The sequence below is a fragment of the Natator depressus genome, chromosome 2, assembly GCF_965152275.1.
Source record: "Natator depressus isolate rNatDep1 chromosome 2, rNatDep2.hap1, whole genome shotgun sequence".
In the NCBI taxonomy this organism is placed as follows: Eukaryota; Metazoa; Chordata; order Testudines; family Cheloniidae; genus Natator; species Natator depressus.
In genome coordinates this window covers 59,599,381-59,616,462 of record NC_134235.1, presented here as the reverse complement: position 1 = coordinate 59,616,462, position 17,082 = coordinate 59,599,381, and the positions used below count along the sequence as shown (strand labels likewise).

The 17,082-nt window shown below is 44.6% G+C and overlaps 1 protein-coding gene across 7 annotated transcripts in view; it reads left to right on the top strand.

Moving 5' to 3' along the window:
- CSPP1 (centrosome and spindle pole associated protein 1) overlaps positions 1-17,082 on the top strand; it is a 178,089-nt gene that overhangs the window by 71,915 nt on the left and 89,092 nt on the right. For all 7 annotated transcript variants that reach the window (XM_074944276.1, XM_074944277.1, XM_074944275.1 and 4 more), the window contains 4 exons: positions 2,359-2,531; positions 3,982-4,100; positions 16,414-16,492; positions 16,792-16,912. In XM_074944276.1, the coding sequence (XP_074800377.1) occupies positions 2,359-2,531; positions 3,982-4,100; positions 16,414-16,492; positions 16,792-16,912 (492 nt within the window). The remainder of the gene's footprint in view (positions 1-2,358; positions 2,532-3,981; positions 4,101-16,413; positions 16,493-16,791; positions 16,913-17,082) is intronic.

The following is a 17,082-nucleotide window of genomic DNA, read 5'->3' as shown; positions in this document are numbered from 1 at the left end:
TGCTACTGTTGGCTCCAGGGGACCAGAGGGATGGTGGATGAGCAACTCTTTCTTTCTTTTTTTTTTTTTCTTTTTCTTTTTGTCCTTTAACAGTGTTTGGTGGAATCCTGTGGGTGAGAGTGAATGGATTGTAAAAGGAGGTGAAGCGCTTGTACATCTCAGCAACTGTAGGATTGCAGAGTAAATGTATGTATGTTAATTGGGGCATTGCTGAAAGATGACGAAGTTAAGGTTGCATGCACAAACTTAACTCTGCATTTCCTGGTTTTCAGAAGTTTGAGTTTTGCTCAGCTCAGTGTTTTGCAAGGGGACAACATACCATCAAGCAACCTTAACTCTATGCTAATGTAGTTTTTTGACTTTGAATATAGTTGGTGTGGAAATAGGAAGCTAGCAGCCAGGAGTATTGCAGTAGTGAAGCACTTCATACTCTTTGCTTGTTTCACAGTTAAAGAGGGACTGAACAGCATTTGTTGTAAGAGCAAACTGACACAACCAGCATGAGTCTGAGACACACACAGTGACCTGAACACCACTAATTCAACTGAGGGCGTTCCAATTAAGAAGAATTATTATCCTCATTAAGTAGCGGTCCATGCCACTGAATATTACTAGGTTTAAATTGGCTCTCAGAGAGAAGTTCAATGTTCGCTAGTTAAGTAGAGTGTGTGTGTAATATGCCTATAATAGCAGGCCCTGGCCTACACTTAGAATTTAGATTGACCTTGCCACCTTGCTCAGGAGCATGAAAAATTCACACTCCTGAACGCTGTAGTTAAGCTGACCTAACTACTGGGGTGGCGGCTTACCTTCATTGATGGAAAACCTTTTCTGTTGATGTAGGAAGTGTCTACACTATGTGTTGCTGTAGCATCTGTAGTGTAGACGTGGCCTAATGCACTGTTGGTTTAAAAAGTAAATTTGTAAGTTGTCTGTAGGGATAGAATGGCTAACAGACGTACTGTGTCATAGCCATGTCTTGAGTAAAATAAAAGATGCTGCTGTGTTAAAATCTGGACCTGATAACTTTGGTATGGGGCTCTGGGAACACATAGGGAACAACTCTCAACAAACATGTTTGTGTGAATGGCTGTTTAAATATGCCACTGATGAAGATACGAAAAGGTAAAAAACCATTGAAGAAAAGAATGTAGAATGCTTTGTAATTAATTTAAAACTAAAAGAGGTGTAAATGAAATCTTCTGTTTGATTAAAAACCTCTTGTAATTTTAAAGTTAAATATGATAAGCTTAAATGTTAAATTCTAACAGGTTTTAAGAATTTAATACATTTTTTTACACCTGAATTCTCCAGTTCTGTTCATAAATAGATGAGTACTAATGTCATTGTATATACTGTCTTGCAGCTAAGTGATGAGGAGGTAAACATCTAATCTATTGCTGCTATCTCAAATACTTATATACCAAGTTGGTTATATAATACACAGTTGGTTATGTAGTATTCAACAGCTGCTGGCACAGGTTGATCCATAAATGCACGTTTAGTGAAGCACCTTGGTGTTAATGACCAGCAAAATTGTTAAATAAATTCAATTTTTCTTTTGAAATATTGAATAATCTTTACTTTCTACTAATTAGGTCATTTAAAAAAATAATGAAAATATTTCTAAAGTGCATAGCAGCTGGTAGGGAAATGTCTTTTGGGTGTATTAGGATAGTTTTGAAACTAGCTTGCATGCTTTTTGCATTTGCATGTTACCTTCATTTTTCTTCTGAGGCTACCAATTATCAATAAACATTTTTTTTAAAATTAGATGTATAAGAGACACCCTATATTTTGAAAAAAAATTGCTGTAACTTCTTTGTTGATTTGAAAATCTAATAAAAATATAACAAAGAATATCTCCTATTCCTTTCTCTTTAATTGCTAGTGTTCTGAAATGTTTATTGTTAAGTCTCAATATTTATTTCTTTTTCAAATTGAACTGTTACAGAGCTAGTATTTTTCTTCGAAGCATTCTTTCAAGAATTTACCTAACCATAACAGGAATGAAAATGCTGTCAATGTAGAAATCTGGCAGTTTTAGATACTAGTATAGACCACTGAAAATATTTGTGTTCTGGACATTGCAATCATTTATTTCCTAGAAAATCCACAAAAGCTTGGTTTTAGAGACACTATGAATGCGTGTAAATGTAGATTTACGTGTATTTTTATCTATCTTGAAAATTTTCATTCATTTACTTAAAAATCATTTAAAAAGACGTGTACACTTGCTTATAACTACTAGAAATGTGACAGTTGAGGGGTACAGGAGGGTTTTGCACTGTACACAATTGAGATTCAAAATATCTATGGCTATGGACATAATAAATTAACCATATTTTTTATCTTTAGCCAAACAGACTGAAGCAGTTTGGTTTGACAGAAAGAGCTTCTGAAGAGAAGGCACCACCTGAAAGGCCCAGAGTAGCTTTCCAAACTCCTGTACCTGCACCTACTGTTTCACCAGTGAATGAAGACTTTCACAGAGGATTATCCAACACCCTTGGTGAAATAGTGGCTCCCAGGTGCTTGTCTATAATGTTTATTTTGTGACTATATGTTTGATAAGTTGGTTAGATAGAAATTCTGCGGTTACACGGATTATTACCTTTCAGAACGACTGCAAAGCAGACCATTGTGGTGCTTTTCCTTTCACTTCTAATGACTAGCTAAGAGTGAAAGCAAATATTTTCAAATTTTTATTTTTTAAGTTAATGAAAAAAATTATCTAGATAAAATAATAAACTTTTAATGAATGTGTTTATTTCTCTAGACCTCATTTTATTCATATATACATTATATATATATATACACACACACGCACATGTACTTGTTTGTGTGCGCTCTCTCTTTCTCTGTCTGTCTCTCTGACTGAGGGCTTGTCTGCACTGCATGGTTAGGTCGACGTAAGCTGCCTTGGGTCAACCTAGCTGTGGAAGTTTCTTCACTTAAATTTGGCTCTTGCTGACATAAGTGCCTCTCTACACCGATATAGTAATGCCATCTCCCTGAATGATGTAGAGTGATGGTCGATGTAATTAGGTTAGTGTTGTGTCAGTGTAGACACTGCATTGCTTAGTTGATTGTTTGTGGCCTTCAGGAGCTGTCCCACTGTGCCCCACACTTTCAATACAATCAGTACAAGCACTCCTGGTAAGGATGCGCTCCGCCGACACAAGGAGCCAAGTGTGTGTGCACACAAGCAATTTAATAACTCTGGTGGCTGTAAGCTGACATAAGGTAGGCCAACATAATTTTGTAGTACAGACATGGCCTTAATCTTTTTCAGGTGTACATTTTTGTTTTCTTTTGGACATGCCTATTGATTGAGAAATTTTGGGAGGCTGTATTGGTGAAAATCATAACACTTTCTTAGTGAATGTTTTCATGGAGTTAGTCATGAATTGTAGATTTATTACATCTATCTAGGCATTTGCATGTTGTGGGGCATTTAAGTGAGATGAGTGTGCGATATAAAAATCGAGGCAGTACAGTTTCACAATTGAGGCTCTATGTTTTAAATGTGAAAAGTATATATTACTGTTTCCCTGTTAGAACACGAGACGTAAAGGATATAAATCTCAGATTTAAGAAATGGGGACTCAAAGTCTTATGTTTCATTTGGAGATTGTGGAATAAACACTCCTAATTGAGGACCAGATTGTGCATGGACCTTAAATTGTTGAGCAATATAGGGAGGGTACAAAGAACCTTCCCACTACCCACACCTGGCCTGGGTAAGTGCCAAGTAGGATTGCAGCCCTTGTGCATGTGTCTTGTGCAGGGACTGCTTGATTAGTGCTCTTCAGGGGTGTGCTTACAAGGCACAACCAAATCTTCAGTGAGAAGTCTTAACTGAGTTAATTCTAGAACTTTCCCATACAGTGACTTATCTGATTTTGTTTTTGTCCTGCTTTCTCATTTAGTAGCCGAATAAAATATTAAAAAAGGCCTTGTTCGTTTCTTTTGATATAGGATTGCACCTCTGCCTCCACCTCCACCCCCAACTTTGACAGACAACTACAGAACTCCCTATGATGATGCATACTATTTCTATGGGGCTAGAAATCCTTTGGATCCTAATCTTGCATACTGTAAGTTGACTGCTTGGCAAACATCTAACCAATGAACCAAAATAGAAGCAAAAAGTTATTTCCTGAATGGAAGAAGAAACAAAGGGAGAAATAACAGTTTGAAGTAGAACAAATTGTCCTGGTAGCTAAATAAAATAGATAAAATGAAGGAAAATATCCTATAACACAAATATATTTACTAGTGGATTTAAAAATCAATTTATATCAACTGTGGGGGATGACTTTCAGAAGTGCTGGAGGGATTTAGGAGCACAAGTCCATTGACTTTCACTGAAAATCTCTTCTCACTGTGAAACCTAACTGCTCATGGTTTTGAAGTATTTTTAAGATAGTGATAAATACTGAGCCATTGCTTTATGGTAGAATTTTCTTTATGAAAACTTTACCGCAAGAAATCCAGTTACATTTGAGGCCACAGATTCTTTTTATTTTAAAAAATTGTAAGCACAGTTTCTTTACATTATGTTGACATTAGAGTGGGCCAATAGCTATAGTTAAGTTTAAGACTAGCTTTCTGTTTGACAGCCATTTATCTAAGTGCTCTAAAATTCACATGCATAATTGGATTGGCTTGAAAACAGTTGTGCCTCATTGAGATGGGAGTGGTGTTCGTGGTCCAAATTTGAGTTGTGTGAGCAAGGGGCTTCCAAGATACTGCCCCCATAAAAAAAAATCATAATTTTATAGTTCTTGTAACTGTTACATACCTGGGGTTCAAACTCTGGCTCTGATCCTTCTCAATCTGCTATCACCTGCTTGGGATTGATTTTAGCTATTGTACAAAATTGCCCCACCCCTTTGAGGAAGTTTGAGTGAAGTTGATAAGCCAAAGGAAGTCATTGGTGCAAATGCAGCAGGATGGGTTTGTTGCATACCAGAGGGTTTGCAGGCAACCTGAGGTCAGAGTAAGTGGTTGACTCAAGCTGACATTGTGTGCCCATAGAACTTCAGCAGTACTCATGTACTGCAAGTTCAAGTCCTGAATGTGGCAGCTTTCTGAAAATGCTTGTTATGCACATTAATTGCTCTCTGACTACTTTCCGCAAGTGCTCCTTCTGGAAAATGTTCCTAAGAGCAAAGCTTTTGGTTTAAGAGCCAGTATTTCAAAGTCTAAATACTCAGATTTTATTTTAGAACTATTGCCAAGAATAATAGCTTTAATTTAAGCTATGTCTACACTCGCACTTTTAGCAGTAAAACTTTTGTCGGTCAGGGGTGTGAAAAAAATATACCCCAACCGACATAAGTTACACCGACAGAAGCGCTGGGGTGGACAGCGCTAGATCGTCAGGAGAGCATCAGCCACCGACGTAGCTACTGCCACTTGTTGGGAGTGGTTTAATTTTGACGATGGGAGAGCTCTCTCCAGTCGGCATAGAGCAGCTACACGGGACAACTTATAGCAGCGCAGTTGTATCGGTACAGTTGTGCCGCTGTAAAGTCTCTAGTGTAAACATCACCTAAGTAGAGGGAAGATGGAAGAATCTAGTAAGCAGCAGCATTAGAGTAACGTAATCATGCTGCATGCCTCCTCACCCATTTCTTGAACAATGGGACAGGTGTGAACAAAGAAAAGCAAATAGCTGGGATTCTCATCAGAATCAGCATGATCAAAGGGGTTTCTAAGCATCAGGAAAGGCAGCCATAATAGAGAGCCTTTCTAAGGACTGTCATAAGGTTAGCATTAACTAGTGCGGCACCAGGATATTTTTGTGAATCAAAACAGTAACTTATGAAATAAGTTACTAAACCATAACTATCATGAAAAAAAAAGAAAAAAAATTCTATTATAATTAATCCAATCTACCTCAAAGTGCTGAAGTTTCTGTGAAATTGGGGTTCAAAGGCAATATCAGACACTGGAAAACCTTAGTCACATAAACAATAGTCATATCAAATGTGAAATGATATTTTGCCCCATAAATTGCCATTGTAAAATCAAGCAGTGCATAAATGACAGTAGACATTTAAAAATGACCACTAACCCAAAAGGCAGAATTTCTGTATACTCTTTTTCACTCCTTTAAAATGGAAATCCTGTTGCTACTGTCCCACCATGATATTGCTGGGCCACATTAAGGCCAGGGTAGAATTAATGGTGCAAGTTGGGGTAATTTGGTCAGAGGATTCCTCAAATACAGATGCGGCCTCACTAAATTACTGATTTTAATAATCAGAATGCTTTAAAATCTATAGGGAGATGGTCTTGAAAACTGATATGCCATCATATGGGCTGGGGTACAATTTGTGTTGCAAATTTTGGGTTATTTGATGAATGGGTTCCCTATATAGATCCCCCTAGATTATATACTTTTAATTTTCAAATTCTCTAAAGTCCAGAGTGAAATTATCTCAAATACTTGTATGACACAACAGGGATATGTATAGACTTTGGGAGACAGGAGAGGAGAACACTTTATTGAGATGAATCGTGTCAATTCATAACTCTGACCTATTATGTCAGCTTGTATTCATCCATGGGGAGTGCTGATTCACCTGAGAACATCCCATTGAGATGAATGAACCCACTTCACACTTCTGCAATTCTCCTAGGCTGCAGAGGTTTGTACAGAGCCCTTTTCTCCTTCACTAACCCCCAAAGTGGAATCTGGGGCTTGACACCACTCCCCCTTGTTGCCTCCAGATGGTAGATGTGCTGCTCACAGCCCACTGGCTACCACATCCCTTCCTCTTCATGGGCCCGTCAGCCATAGCAGGAGCATGGAGGGGCCAGAAGGAGAGCAGAGCTGATACCTGAGTGTTGGTGAGGGTTTTTCAAGAAAACCTTGTGCACTCCCACAACCCCAGCTGTTCTCCATTCACTCCCTGCTCACTAATACCACCACTTCTTTGAGTGCTTGTTCATGTCCATTCCAATTAGCTGTGCGCGCGCGCCATAACAGCTGGAAGATTTTTCCCCTAGCAGTATCTGTAGGGTCGGCTTGGGCACTCCCTGGAGTCATGCCCTCATGGTGCTCAATATAGTGCCCTGCCAACCCAAATCCCCTTCAGTTCCTTCTTATTGCCTGTGACGGCTAGCTGGAACTCCCTATTGCTCTTGCCTCGGCAAGCATATGCTTCGCAGTATTGTGTTTTATGTAGTTCGATTCAGTAGTAGTTTAGTTAGTATAGACAGTTTTGTTTCATAAGTTTCCTTTGGGGGTTCCCCTCACCCCATGTTGCCCCAGCTCCAGGGTGTGCCTCGGTCCCCAGGCTTTAAGCCGTGCTCCGACTGCAGCAGGTTTATGACGAGAAGTGACTTGCACACTTCGTGCTTGAAGTGTCTTGGGGAGGGTCACCTTAGGGACCGCTGTAAAATGTGTAGGGGATTTCGCCCCCGGACTCTCAAGGACAGAGAACAGCACCTCTGAGTTCTGCTTATGGAGGCAGCGCTTCAGCCTCAGTCAGACCCCAGCACGGCGGACCCGATCCCAAGTACCGCCTCCTTGGTGCACAGCGCTCCAGCACTGTTGAAGCACGAGCCAGTGCCGAGGACGGACTCCTCTAATGACCCTCAACACCGCCCCAGCTCCACGCACAGGTCCCAGGCACCAGTGTCACTCACCGGTGCCTCATAAAAGAGAGACCGACAGAGGGCGCTCCCTGACCAGGTCTAAAGACCAGGTGGCCAGCAACCACCCATCAAGTGTCCAATTGGTGGGGCCTTCGTTGACTCCTGCCTCAGGAGGGGTCCAGTTGAGTCCGGACCTGCACCACTCGCCAGTCCGCTGCTACAAGGACCTACAACTTCCCTCAATGCCGGAAGCATTCGAGGCAGCATCAGACCTTTTGGCATAACTCGCCAGTGCCGAGTGGCTCCGCTCCTCTGTGGTCTTCGCAGTTGGAGACCTCGGAGTCGGAAGCGGAGTCATCGCACTCCAGTAGGAGCAGAAGATCTCGCTCCCACCGTGACCGACAGCCCTACTCAGCACAGTGGCCAGGACAGTGGCAGGCTCCTCAGTGGCCCTTCTGGACACTCTGGGCCTATCACCAGAGCTAGGGTCCCAGACCAGCGTCAGTGGCCTTGGCATCCTTTGGGCCGCCACACACGCCCTCTGCACCGCTGCAGGGGACCCATCCGGCAGCTGCACTGACGTCGACAATCTCGGCACCGATACCTCAGTTTGTGGTGCACAACAACCACTTCCAGTTCACAGTCCTTCCATTCGGCCTGTCAGTGGCGCCTTGAGTATTTATCAAATGCATGGCAGTTGTGGCTGCGTTTCTGCGCAGGCGCCAGGTACGGGTGTTTCCGTACCTCGACTAGCCACTCCAGGGCTGCAGTGGAGTGCAAGTCGAATTCATCATAGCAATGTTCGACGAACTGGGCCTTCTCCTGAATGTGGGGAAGTCAACTCTGTCCCCCGTTCAGAGGATAGAGTTCATAGGGGCAGTGCTGGACTCAACACAGGCCAGGGCATACCTACCGGAATCAAGGTTCCGGGCCCTGGATGACATCATTCGGAGTCTCAGGCATTTCTCCACCACCACAGCAAGGAATTTCCTCAAGCTCCTGGGACACATGGCCACTTGTACCTATGTGGTGCAATATGCCAGGCTCAGACTCTGGCTGCTCCAGTCATGGCTTGCCTCAGTGTGTCAGCTAGTCAGGGACAGTTTGGACAGGGTTGTGACTTTGCTTCGCCCGGTCCTCGACTCCATTCTGTGGTGGCTTGATCCAAAGCTAGTGTGAACAGAGGTCCCCTTCTTCAGCCCCCAGCCAACTCTCTCGTTGGTTATGGATGTATCGGACTTGGACTGGGGGGGGCGCACCTTGGAGACCTCAGGACACAAGGCATCTGGACTCAGGCGGAGCTCGTTCTCCACATCAATGTCAGACTTTCCGACCCCACTTAAGTGGGAGACGTGTATCAGTGATGACAGACAACATCACGGCGATGTTGTATATCAACAAACGGGGGTGCACGCTCCTCTCCCCTGTGCCAGAAAGCCCTTGTGCTGTGGGACTTCTGTGTGGAGCAGTCAATACACCTGCAAGCATCGTACCTCCCTGGGGTTCGGAACGAGTTAGCAGACTATCTCAGCAGGTCGCTCCACGGCCACAAGTGGTCCCTACACCCGGACATCGCGAACTCCATTTTCCAGCAGTGAGGCTTTCCCCAGGTAGACCTCTTTGCCACATGGCACAACAGGAAGTGTCAGCAGTTCTGCTCCTTCCTGAATCACAGCCCGGTCTCCATAGCAGATGTGTTCTCCTTCCCTGGGGAGGCTGTCTCCTATACACGTTCCCGCCTACCCCTCTCGTTCACAAGGTGCTCCTCAAGATACAGAGGGATCGGGCGGTGGTAATATTGATAGCCCCAGCCTGGTCCCACCAACACTGATGCATATTGCTCCTGGACATGTCCTTGGAAGCCCCAGTCACTTTGCCGCTCTTCCCAGACTTGATAACTCAGGATCACGGCTGTCTCCAGCACCCGAACCTCAAGTCGTTGGACCTCACGGCATGGAAGCTCTGTGGCTAAATCCAGTGGAGTGTTCCTACTCAGACCAGGTTAGACAAGTCCTCGTTGGCAGTAGGAAACCCTCCACCAGGGCTACCTACCTTGCCAAGTGGAAGAAATTCTCAATTTGGTCAGCACAGCATCATTTGTCCCTGACACTCATTTCTATTCCATTCATATTGGACTACCTTCTCCATCTCAAGCAGCAGGGACTGTCCATGTCATCAATAAGGGTTCACTTGGCTGCCATCTCTGCCTTCCATCCAGGTGCAGAGGGCTGGTAGGTCTTTGCCAACCCTATGGTCAGCTGTTTCTTCAAAGGTCTCGACAGACTATAAGCGCAAGTCCGACAGCTGGTCCCGGCCTGGGACTTCAACCTGGTCCTTTCCAGACTCATGGGACCGGCTTTTGAACCGCTAGCTACATGCTCCCTGCTCTAGCTCTCGTACAAGGTGGTTTCTGGTACCGATAACCTCAGCCAGGAGGGTGTCTGGGCTCAAGGCCCTAACATCAGAGCCTCCTTACATTGTGTTCCATAAGGAAAAGGTTCAGCTCAGGCCCCACCTGGCTTTCCTCCCGAAGTTTGTCTCCCATTTCCACATGAACCAGGACATCTTCCTCACAGTGTTCTATCCTAAGCCACATTCAAGGGCAGGGAGCAGAGGCTTCACTCGTTGGATGTCCGCAGAGCATTTGCCTTTTACATCGAGAGAACAAGGCCATTCCGAAAGTCTCTGCAACTTTTCCTGGCTCTGGCAGACAGGATGAAGGGTCTTCCAGTCTCTTCTCAACGAATTTTGTCGTGGATCATGTCCTGCATCCGAGAGTGTTACAAACCGGCAGAGGTGCCTGCCCCTTAGCTCACTGCGTACTCCACCAGGGCGCAGGCTTCTTCATCAGCGTTCCTGATGCAGGTTCCAAACCAGGAAATATGCAGAGCGGCAACGTGGTCCTCCATACATACTTTCACTGTGCATTATGTGATTACCTAGCACGCCAGAGACGATGCGGCCTCTGGTAGAGCAGTGCTCCAGTCAGTGGACAACTCCGACCCCTCCTCCATAACTTAGGCTTTCGAGTCACCTGATTGGAATTGACATGAACAAGCCCTCGAAGAAGAAAAAACGGTTACTCAACATCTCATAACCGTTCTTCAACGTGTGGTGTTCATGTCCATTCCAATACCCACCCTCCTGCCCCGCTGTCATAGTAGCTGTCAAGAAGGAAATGAAGGGGGGTTGGGTCGTCAGGGCACTATATTGAGTGCCATGAGGGCGTGACTCCAGGGGGCGCCCAGGCCAACCCTACGGATACCGCTAGTGGAAAAATCTTCTGGCTGTCCTGCACGTGGCATGTGCACACCTGATTGGAATGGACATGAACAACGCATCTCGAAGAACAACAGTTACGAGAAGGTGAGTAACCATTTTTTCTTCAAAAAACAATGGAAATTCATTTTCCATAAATTTTAGTGCAGTGTCTGGTACCCTTCTAGAATGCTGAACGCATATACTGTATGCTTAAATCTCTGAAAACCAGAAAACAAAGGGTTAAGATGCACATTAGCCATACACCACAGCCTTTCCTGTGCCTTCTTTCAACCTCCTTCTACAGACATCACAGTTCTCTATCCTTGCAGGTGATATGAACTGCTGAAGAGAGACAGCACTGGAGGATAGTAGGAGAAACTGTCAGACCATGTCCTCACTAAGGCAAACCTTGTATTTAGGGCAGGCTTAATGAACAACAGTTGGCTATATCTGGCCTATACTTGACCAATTCTGCTTTGCACAAACCACCCTAGTTTCCTTGTCCTGAGGACTCCCTCTGGAATGTTGCCTGCACTTATCTCTGCCCTGAAGCATACTGTTACGTATGCTCCTAGGATGCTACAGATCCCCTCCCAAGAATAGGCTATTATGCTCCTCTTCTTGTCCAGCTCTGTAACGGCACAGAAACAAGGGGTCCATGGTCCCTTTCAGTACAGATGCACCTCTTGTATCACAGTATGGGTTCTGGCAAATTGCTGCAGGTAATCGTGGCACCAGTCAACACAGCTGTCTCCAACATCATGAGGGGCAGTTGGAGTGTGTGCAGACAAATGAGGGAATTCAGTGTTGTGGGACAACACATCACATAAAATGGCACATTTACTTATTCCTAATGTATGCTTATTATAGGGCTGACCTGGCTGAAACATACTTACAGTACATCCCCGGTGACTTTTGCCAGCTCTAGGGAACACAGTTAAGATTACAGGTCAGGACAGGATGGGAACTCTGGAGTCGGGGACTCTCTCCTCAGGGGGACTGAGTCATCTATCTGCCGCCCTGACTGGGAAAACAGAGAAGTCTGCTGCTTGCCAGGGGCTAAGATTCGCGATGTGATGGAGAGTCTGCCGAGACTCATCAAGCCCTCGGACCGCTACCCCTTCCTGCTTTTCCACGTGGGCACCAATGATACTGCCAAGAATGACCTTGAGCGGATCACTGCAGACTACGTGGCTCTGGGAAGGAGGATAAAGAAGTATGAGGCACAAGTGGTGTTCTTGTCCATCCTCCCCGTGGAAGGAAAAGGCCGGGGTAGGGATCGTCGAATCATGGAAGTCAATGAATGGCTACGCAGGTGGTGTCGGAGAGAAGGCTTTGGATTCTTCGACCATGGGATGGTGCTCCAAGAAAGAGGAGTGCTAGGCAGAGACAGGCTCCACTTAATGAAGAGAGGGAAGAGCATCTTCGCGAGCAGGCTGGCTAACCTAGTGAGGAGGGCTTTAAACTAGGTTCACCGGGGGAAGGAGACCAAAGCCCTGAGGTAAGTGGGGAAGCGGGTTACCGGGAGGAAGCACGAGCAGGAGCGTGTGAGAGGGGAGGGCTCCTGCCTCATACTGAGAACAAGGGGCGATCAGCGGGTTATCTCAAGTGCCTATATACAAATGCACAAAGCCTGGGAAACAAGCAGGGAGAACTAGAGGTCCTGGCAAAGTCAGGGAATTATGATGTGATTGGAATAACGGAGACTTGGTGGGATAACTCGCATGACTGGAGTACTGTCATGGTTGGGTATAAACTGTTCAGGAAGGACAGGGAGGCCAGAAAAGGTGGGAGAGTTGCACTGTATGTAAGGGAGCAGTATGACTGCTCAGAGCTCAAGTATGACTCTGCAGAAAAACCTGAGAGTCTGGATTAAGTTTAGAAGCCTGAGCAACAAGGGTGATGTCGTGGTGGGAGTCTGCTATAGACCACCGGACCAGGGGGATGAGGTGGACGAGGCTTTCTTCCGGCAAGTCGCAGAAGCCCTGGTTCTCATGGGCGACTTCAATCATCCTGATATCTGCTGGGAGAGCAATACAGCAGTGCACAGACAATCCAGGAAGTTTTTGGAAAGTGTAGGGGACAATTTCCTGGTGCAAGTGCTGGAGGAACCAACTAGGGGCAGAGCTCTTCTTGACCTGCTGCTCACAAACCAGGAAGAATTAGTAGGGGAAGCAAAAGTGGATGGGAACCTGGGAGGCAGTGACCATGAGGTGGTCAAGTTCAGGATCCTGACACAAGGAAGAAAGGAAAGCAGCAGAATATGGACCCTGGACTTCAGAAAAACAGACTTTGACTCCCTCAGGGAACTGATGGGCAGGATCCCCTGGGAGAATAACATGAGGGGGAAAGGAGTCCAGGAGAGCTGGCTGTATTTTAAAGAATCCTTATTGAGGTTACAGGGACAAACCATCCCGATGTGTAGAAAGAATAGTAAATATTGCAGGCGACTAGCTTGGCTTAACAGTGAAATCCTTGCTGATCTTAAACACAAAAAAGAGGCTTACAAGAAGTGGAAGATTGGACAAATGACCAGGGATAAGTATATAAATATTGCTCGGGCATGTAGGAATGGAATCAGGAAGGCTAAATCACACCTGGAGTTGCAGCTATCGAGGGATGTTAAGAGTAACAAGAAGAGTTTCTTCAGGTACGTTGGCAATAAGAAGAAAGCCAAGGAAAGTGTGGGCCCCTTACTGAATGAGGGAGGCAACCTCGTGACAGAGGATGTGGAAAAAGCTAATGTACTCAATGCTTTCTTTGCCTCTGTCTTCACGAACAAGGTCAGCTCCCAGACTACTGCACTGGGCAGCACAGCATGGGGAGGAGGTGGCCAGCCCTCTGTGAAGGAAGAAGTGGTTCGGGACTATTTAGAAAAACTGGACGTACACAAGTCAGTGGGGCTGGATGCGTTGCATCCGAGAGTGCTAAAGGAGTTGGCGGATGTGATTGCGGAGCCATTGGCCATTATCTTTGAAAACTCATGGCGATTGGGGGAAGTCCCAGAAGATTGGAAAAAGGCTAATGTAGTGCCCATGTTTAAAAAGGAAGAAGGATGATCCGGGGAACTACAGGCCAGTCAGCCTCACCTCAGTCCCCGGAAAAATCATGGAGCATGTCTGTCAAGGTTCCTCCCCCACTCTGAACTCTAGGGTACAGATGTGGGGACCTGCATGAAAAACCTCCTAAGCTTATCTTTACCAGCTTAGGTCAAAACTCCCCCAAGGTACAAAATATTCCACCCTTTTGTCCTTGGATTGGCCGCTACCACCACCAAACAAATACTGGTTACTGGGGAAGAGCTGTTTGGACACGTCTTTCCCCCCAAAATACTTCCCAAAACCTTGCACCCCACTTCCTGGACAAGGTTTGGTAAAAAGCCTCACCAATTTGTCTAGGTGACTACAGACCCAGACCCTTGGATCTTAAGAACAATGAACAATCCTCCCAACACTTGCACCCCCCCTTTCCAGGGAAATGTTGGATAAAAAGCCTCACCAATTTGCATAGGTGACCACAGACCCAAACCCTTGGATCTGAGAACAATGAAAAAGCATTCAGTTTTCTTACAAAAAGACTTTTAATAGAAATAGAAGTAAATAGAAATAAAAAAAAAATCCCCCCTGTAAAGTCAGGATGGTAGATACCTTACAGGGTAATTAGATTCAAAACATAGAGAACCCCTCTAGGCAAAAACCTTAAGTTACAAAAAAGATACACAGACAAAAATAGTTATTCTATTCAGCACAATTCTTTTCTCAGCCATTTAAAGAAATCATAATCTAACACGTACCTAGCTAGATTACTTACTAAAAGTTCTAAGGCTTCATTCCTGGTCTATCCCCGGCAAAGACAAAATATAGACAGACCACATATACCCTTTGTTTCTCTCCCTCCTCCCAGCTTTTGAAAGTATCTTGTCTCCGCATTGGTCATTTTGGTCAGGTGCCAGCGAGGTTACCTTTAGCTTCTTAACCCTTTACAGGTGAGAGGAGATTTCCTCTGGCCAGGAGGGATTTTAAAGGGGTTTACCCTTCCCTTTATATTTATGACAATGTCCTCAAGGAATCAATTCTGAAGCACTTAGAGGAGAGGAAAGTGATCAGGAACAGTCAGCATGGATTCACCAAGGGCAAGGCATGCCTGACTAATCTAATTGCCTTCTATGATGAGATAACTGGCTCTGTGGATGAAGGGAAAGCAGTGGACGTGTTATTCCTCGACTTTAGCAAAGCTTTTGACATGGTCTCCCACAGTATTCTTGTCAGCAAGTTAAAGAAGTATGGGCTGGATGGATGCACTACAAGGTGGGTAGAAAGTTGGCTAGATTGTCGGGCTCAACGGGTAGTGATCAATGGCTCCATGTCTAGTTGGCAGCCGGTATCTAGCGGAGTGCCCCTAGTGTCGGTCCTGGGGCCAGTTTTGTTCAATATCTTCATTAATGATCTGGAGGATGATGTGGATTGCACCCTCAGCAAGTTTGCAGATGACACTAAACTGGGAGGAGCGGTAGATATGCTGGAGGGTAGGGATAGGATACAGAGGGACCTAGACAAATTGGAGGATTGGGCCAAAAGAAATCTGATGAGGTTCAACAAGGGCAAGTGCAGAGTCCTGCACTTAGGACAGAAGAATCCAATGCACCGCTACAGACTAGGGACCGAATGGCTAGGCAGCAGTTCTGCAGAGAAGGACCTAGTGGTGACAGTGGACGAGAAGCTGTATATGAGTCGACAGTGTGCCCTTGTTGCCAAGAAGGCCAATGGCATTTTGGGATGTATAAGTAGGGGCATTGCCAGCAGATCGAGGGACGTGATCATTCCCCTCTATTCGACATTGGTGAGGCCTCATCTGGAGTACTGTGTCCAGTTTTGGGCCCCACACTACAAGAAGGATGTGGAAAAATTGGAGAGAGTCCAGCAAAGGGCAACAAAAATGATTAGGGGACTGGAACGCATGAGTTATGAGGAGAGGCTGAGGGAACTGGGATTGTTTAGTCTACGGAAGAGAAGAATGAGGGGGGATTTGATAGCTGCTTTTAACTACCTGAAAGGTGGATCCAAAGAGGATGGATCTAGACTATTCTCAGTGATAGCAGATGACAGGACAAGGAGTAATGGTCTCAAGTTGCAGTGGCGGAGGTTTAGGTTGGATATTAGGAAAAACTTTTTCACTAGGAGGGTGGTGAAACACTGAATGCGTTACCTAGGGAGGTGGTGGAATCCCCTTCCTTAGAAGTTTTTAAGGTCAGGCTTGACAAAGCCCTGGCTGGGATGATTTAGTTGGGATTGGTCCTGCTCTGGGCAGGGGGTTGGACTAGATGGCCTCCAGAGGTCCCTTCCAACTCTGTTATTCTATGATTCTATGATTTCATGGTTTTCAGAGGTTTAAGTATTAGATTCATTTGACTTTCTGGAAAGGGTGCTCAACCTTAATTGTGCATTTAGTTTTTGGGCAGTAAATTATATTTTCATCTAGATAATGGAAATATGTGTCCATGTCTGTGCTAGATTGAAATGACTGTCTTTTACTGTTTAGATGGCGCAGGAATGATGGGAATGCATCCTACACCTAATATTGAGGATCTTCCAGGGAAAGTACCAGCAGATCAGGCTGTGTAAGTATTAGCTGTGTTCCTTTAGTATTGTTTTAACTTCTGGTATATTTGCTAACAGGGATACATCTTTGAAGCAAGAGTATTAAAATAAATTCTTCAAACTTCTGGTCATGAGTTTCTGAACTGTAATTTAGTATATGAATTCATAAATGGATACTGAAAATAACAGAGATTGATAGGCTGTGAAAAAAGAAAACAATTCTCAGGTTTCGCTTTTGTGTTTCAAGCAGGAATTACTTTTTTCGTTTTTGCATTAAACTGTATTAATTTTCTTTGTATCTGTTCGTTTTTTAATTCAGAAGTAACATTGGACAGAGAAACACAGGTGGTAGACCCAGAGGTCTAGGAATATTTCCTGAAGAAAAACCAAAGCCCTTCATAGAGTCAGCTTTTTCTTATCAAGAAGAATTGCAACAGCAGGTATTAAAAAGTTTGTTTTCTTACCTGCTAGCTATGCAAATTGAGATCTAAAAGTAAAACTGTGTTCATTCTTGTTCATCCATTGTCGCTGATAATTAACGTTTTGCAATTGTAGCTTAGCTTATAGTTCAGTTGATAATGTATTTTGTGAAATAGAATTCAGCCCACTC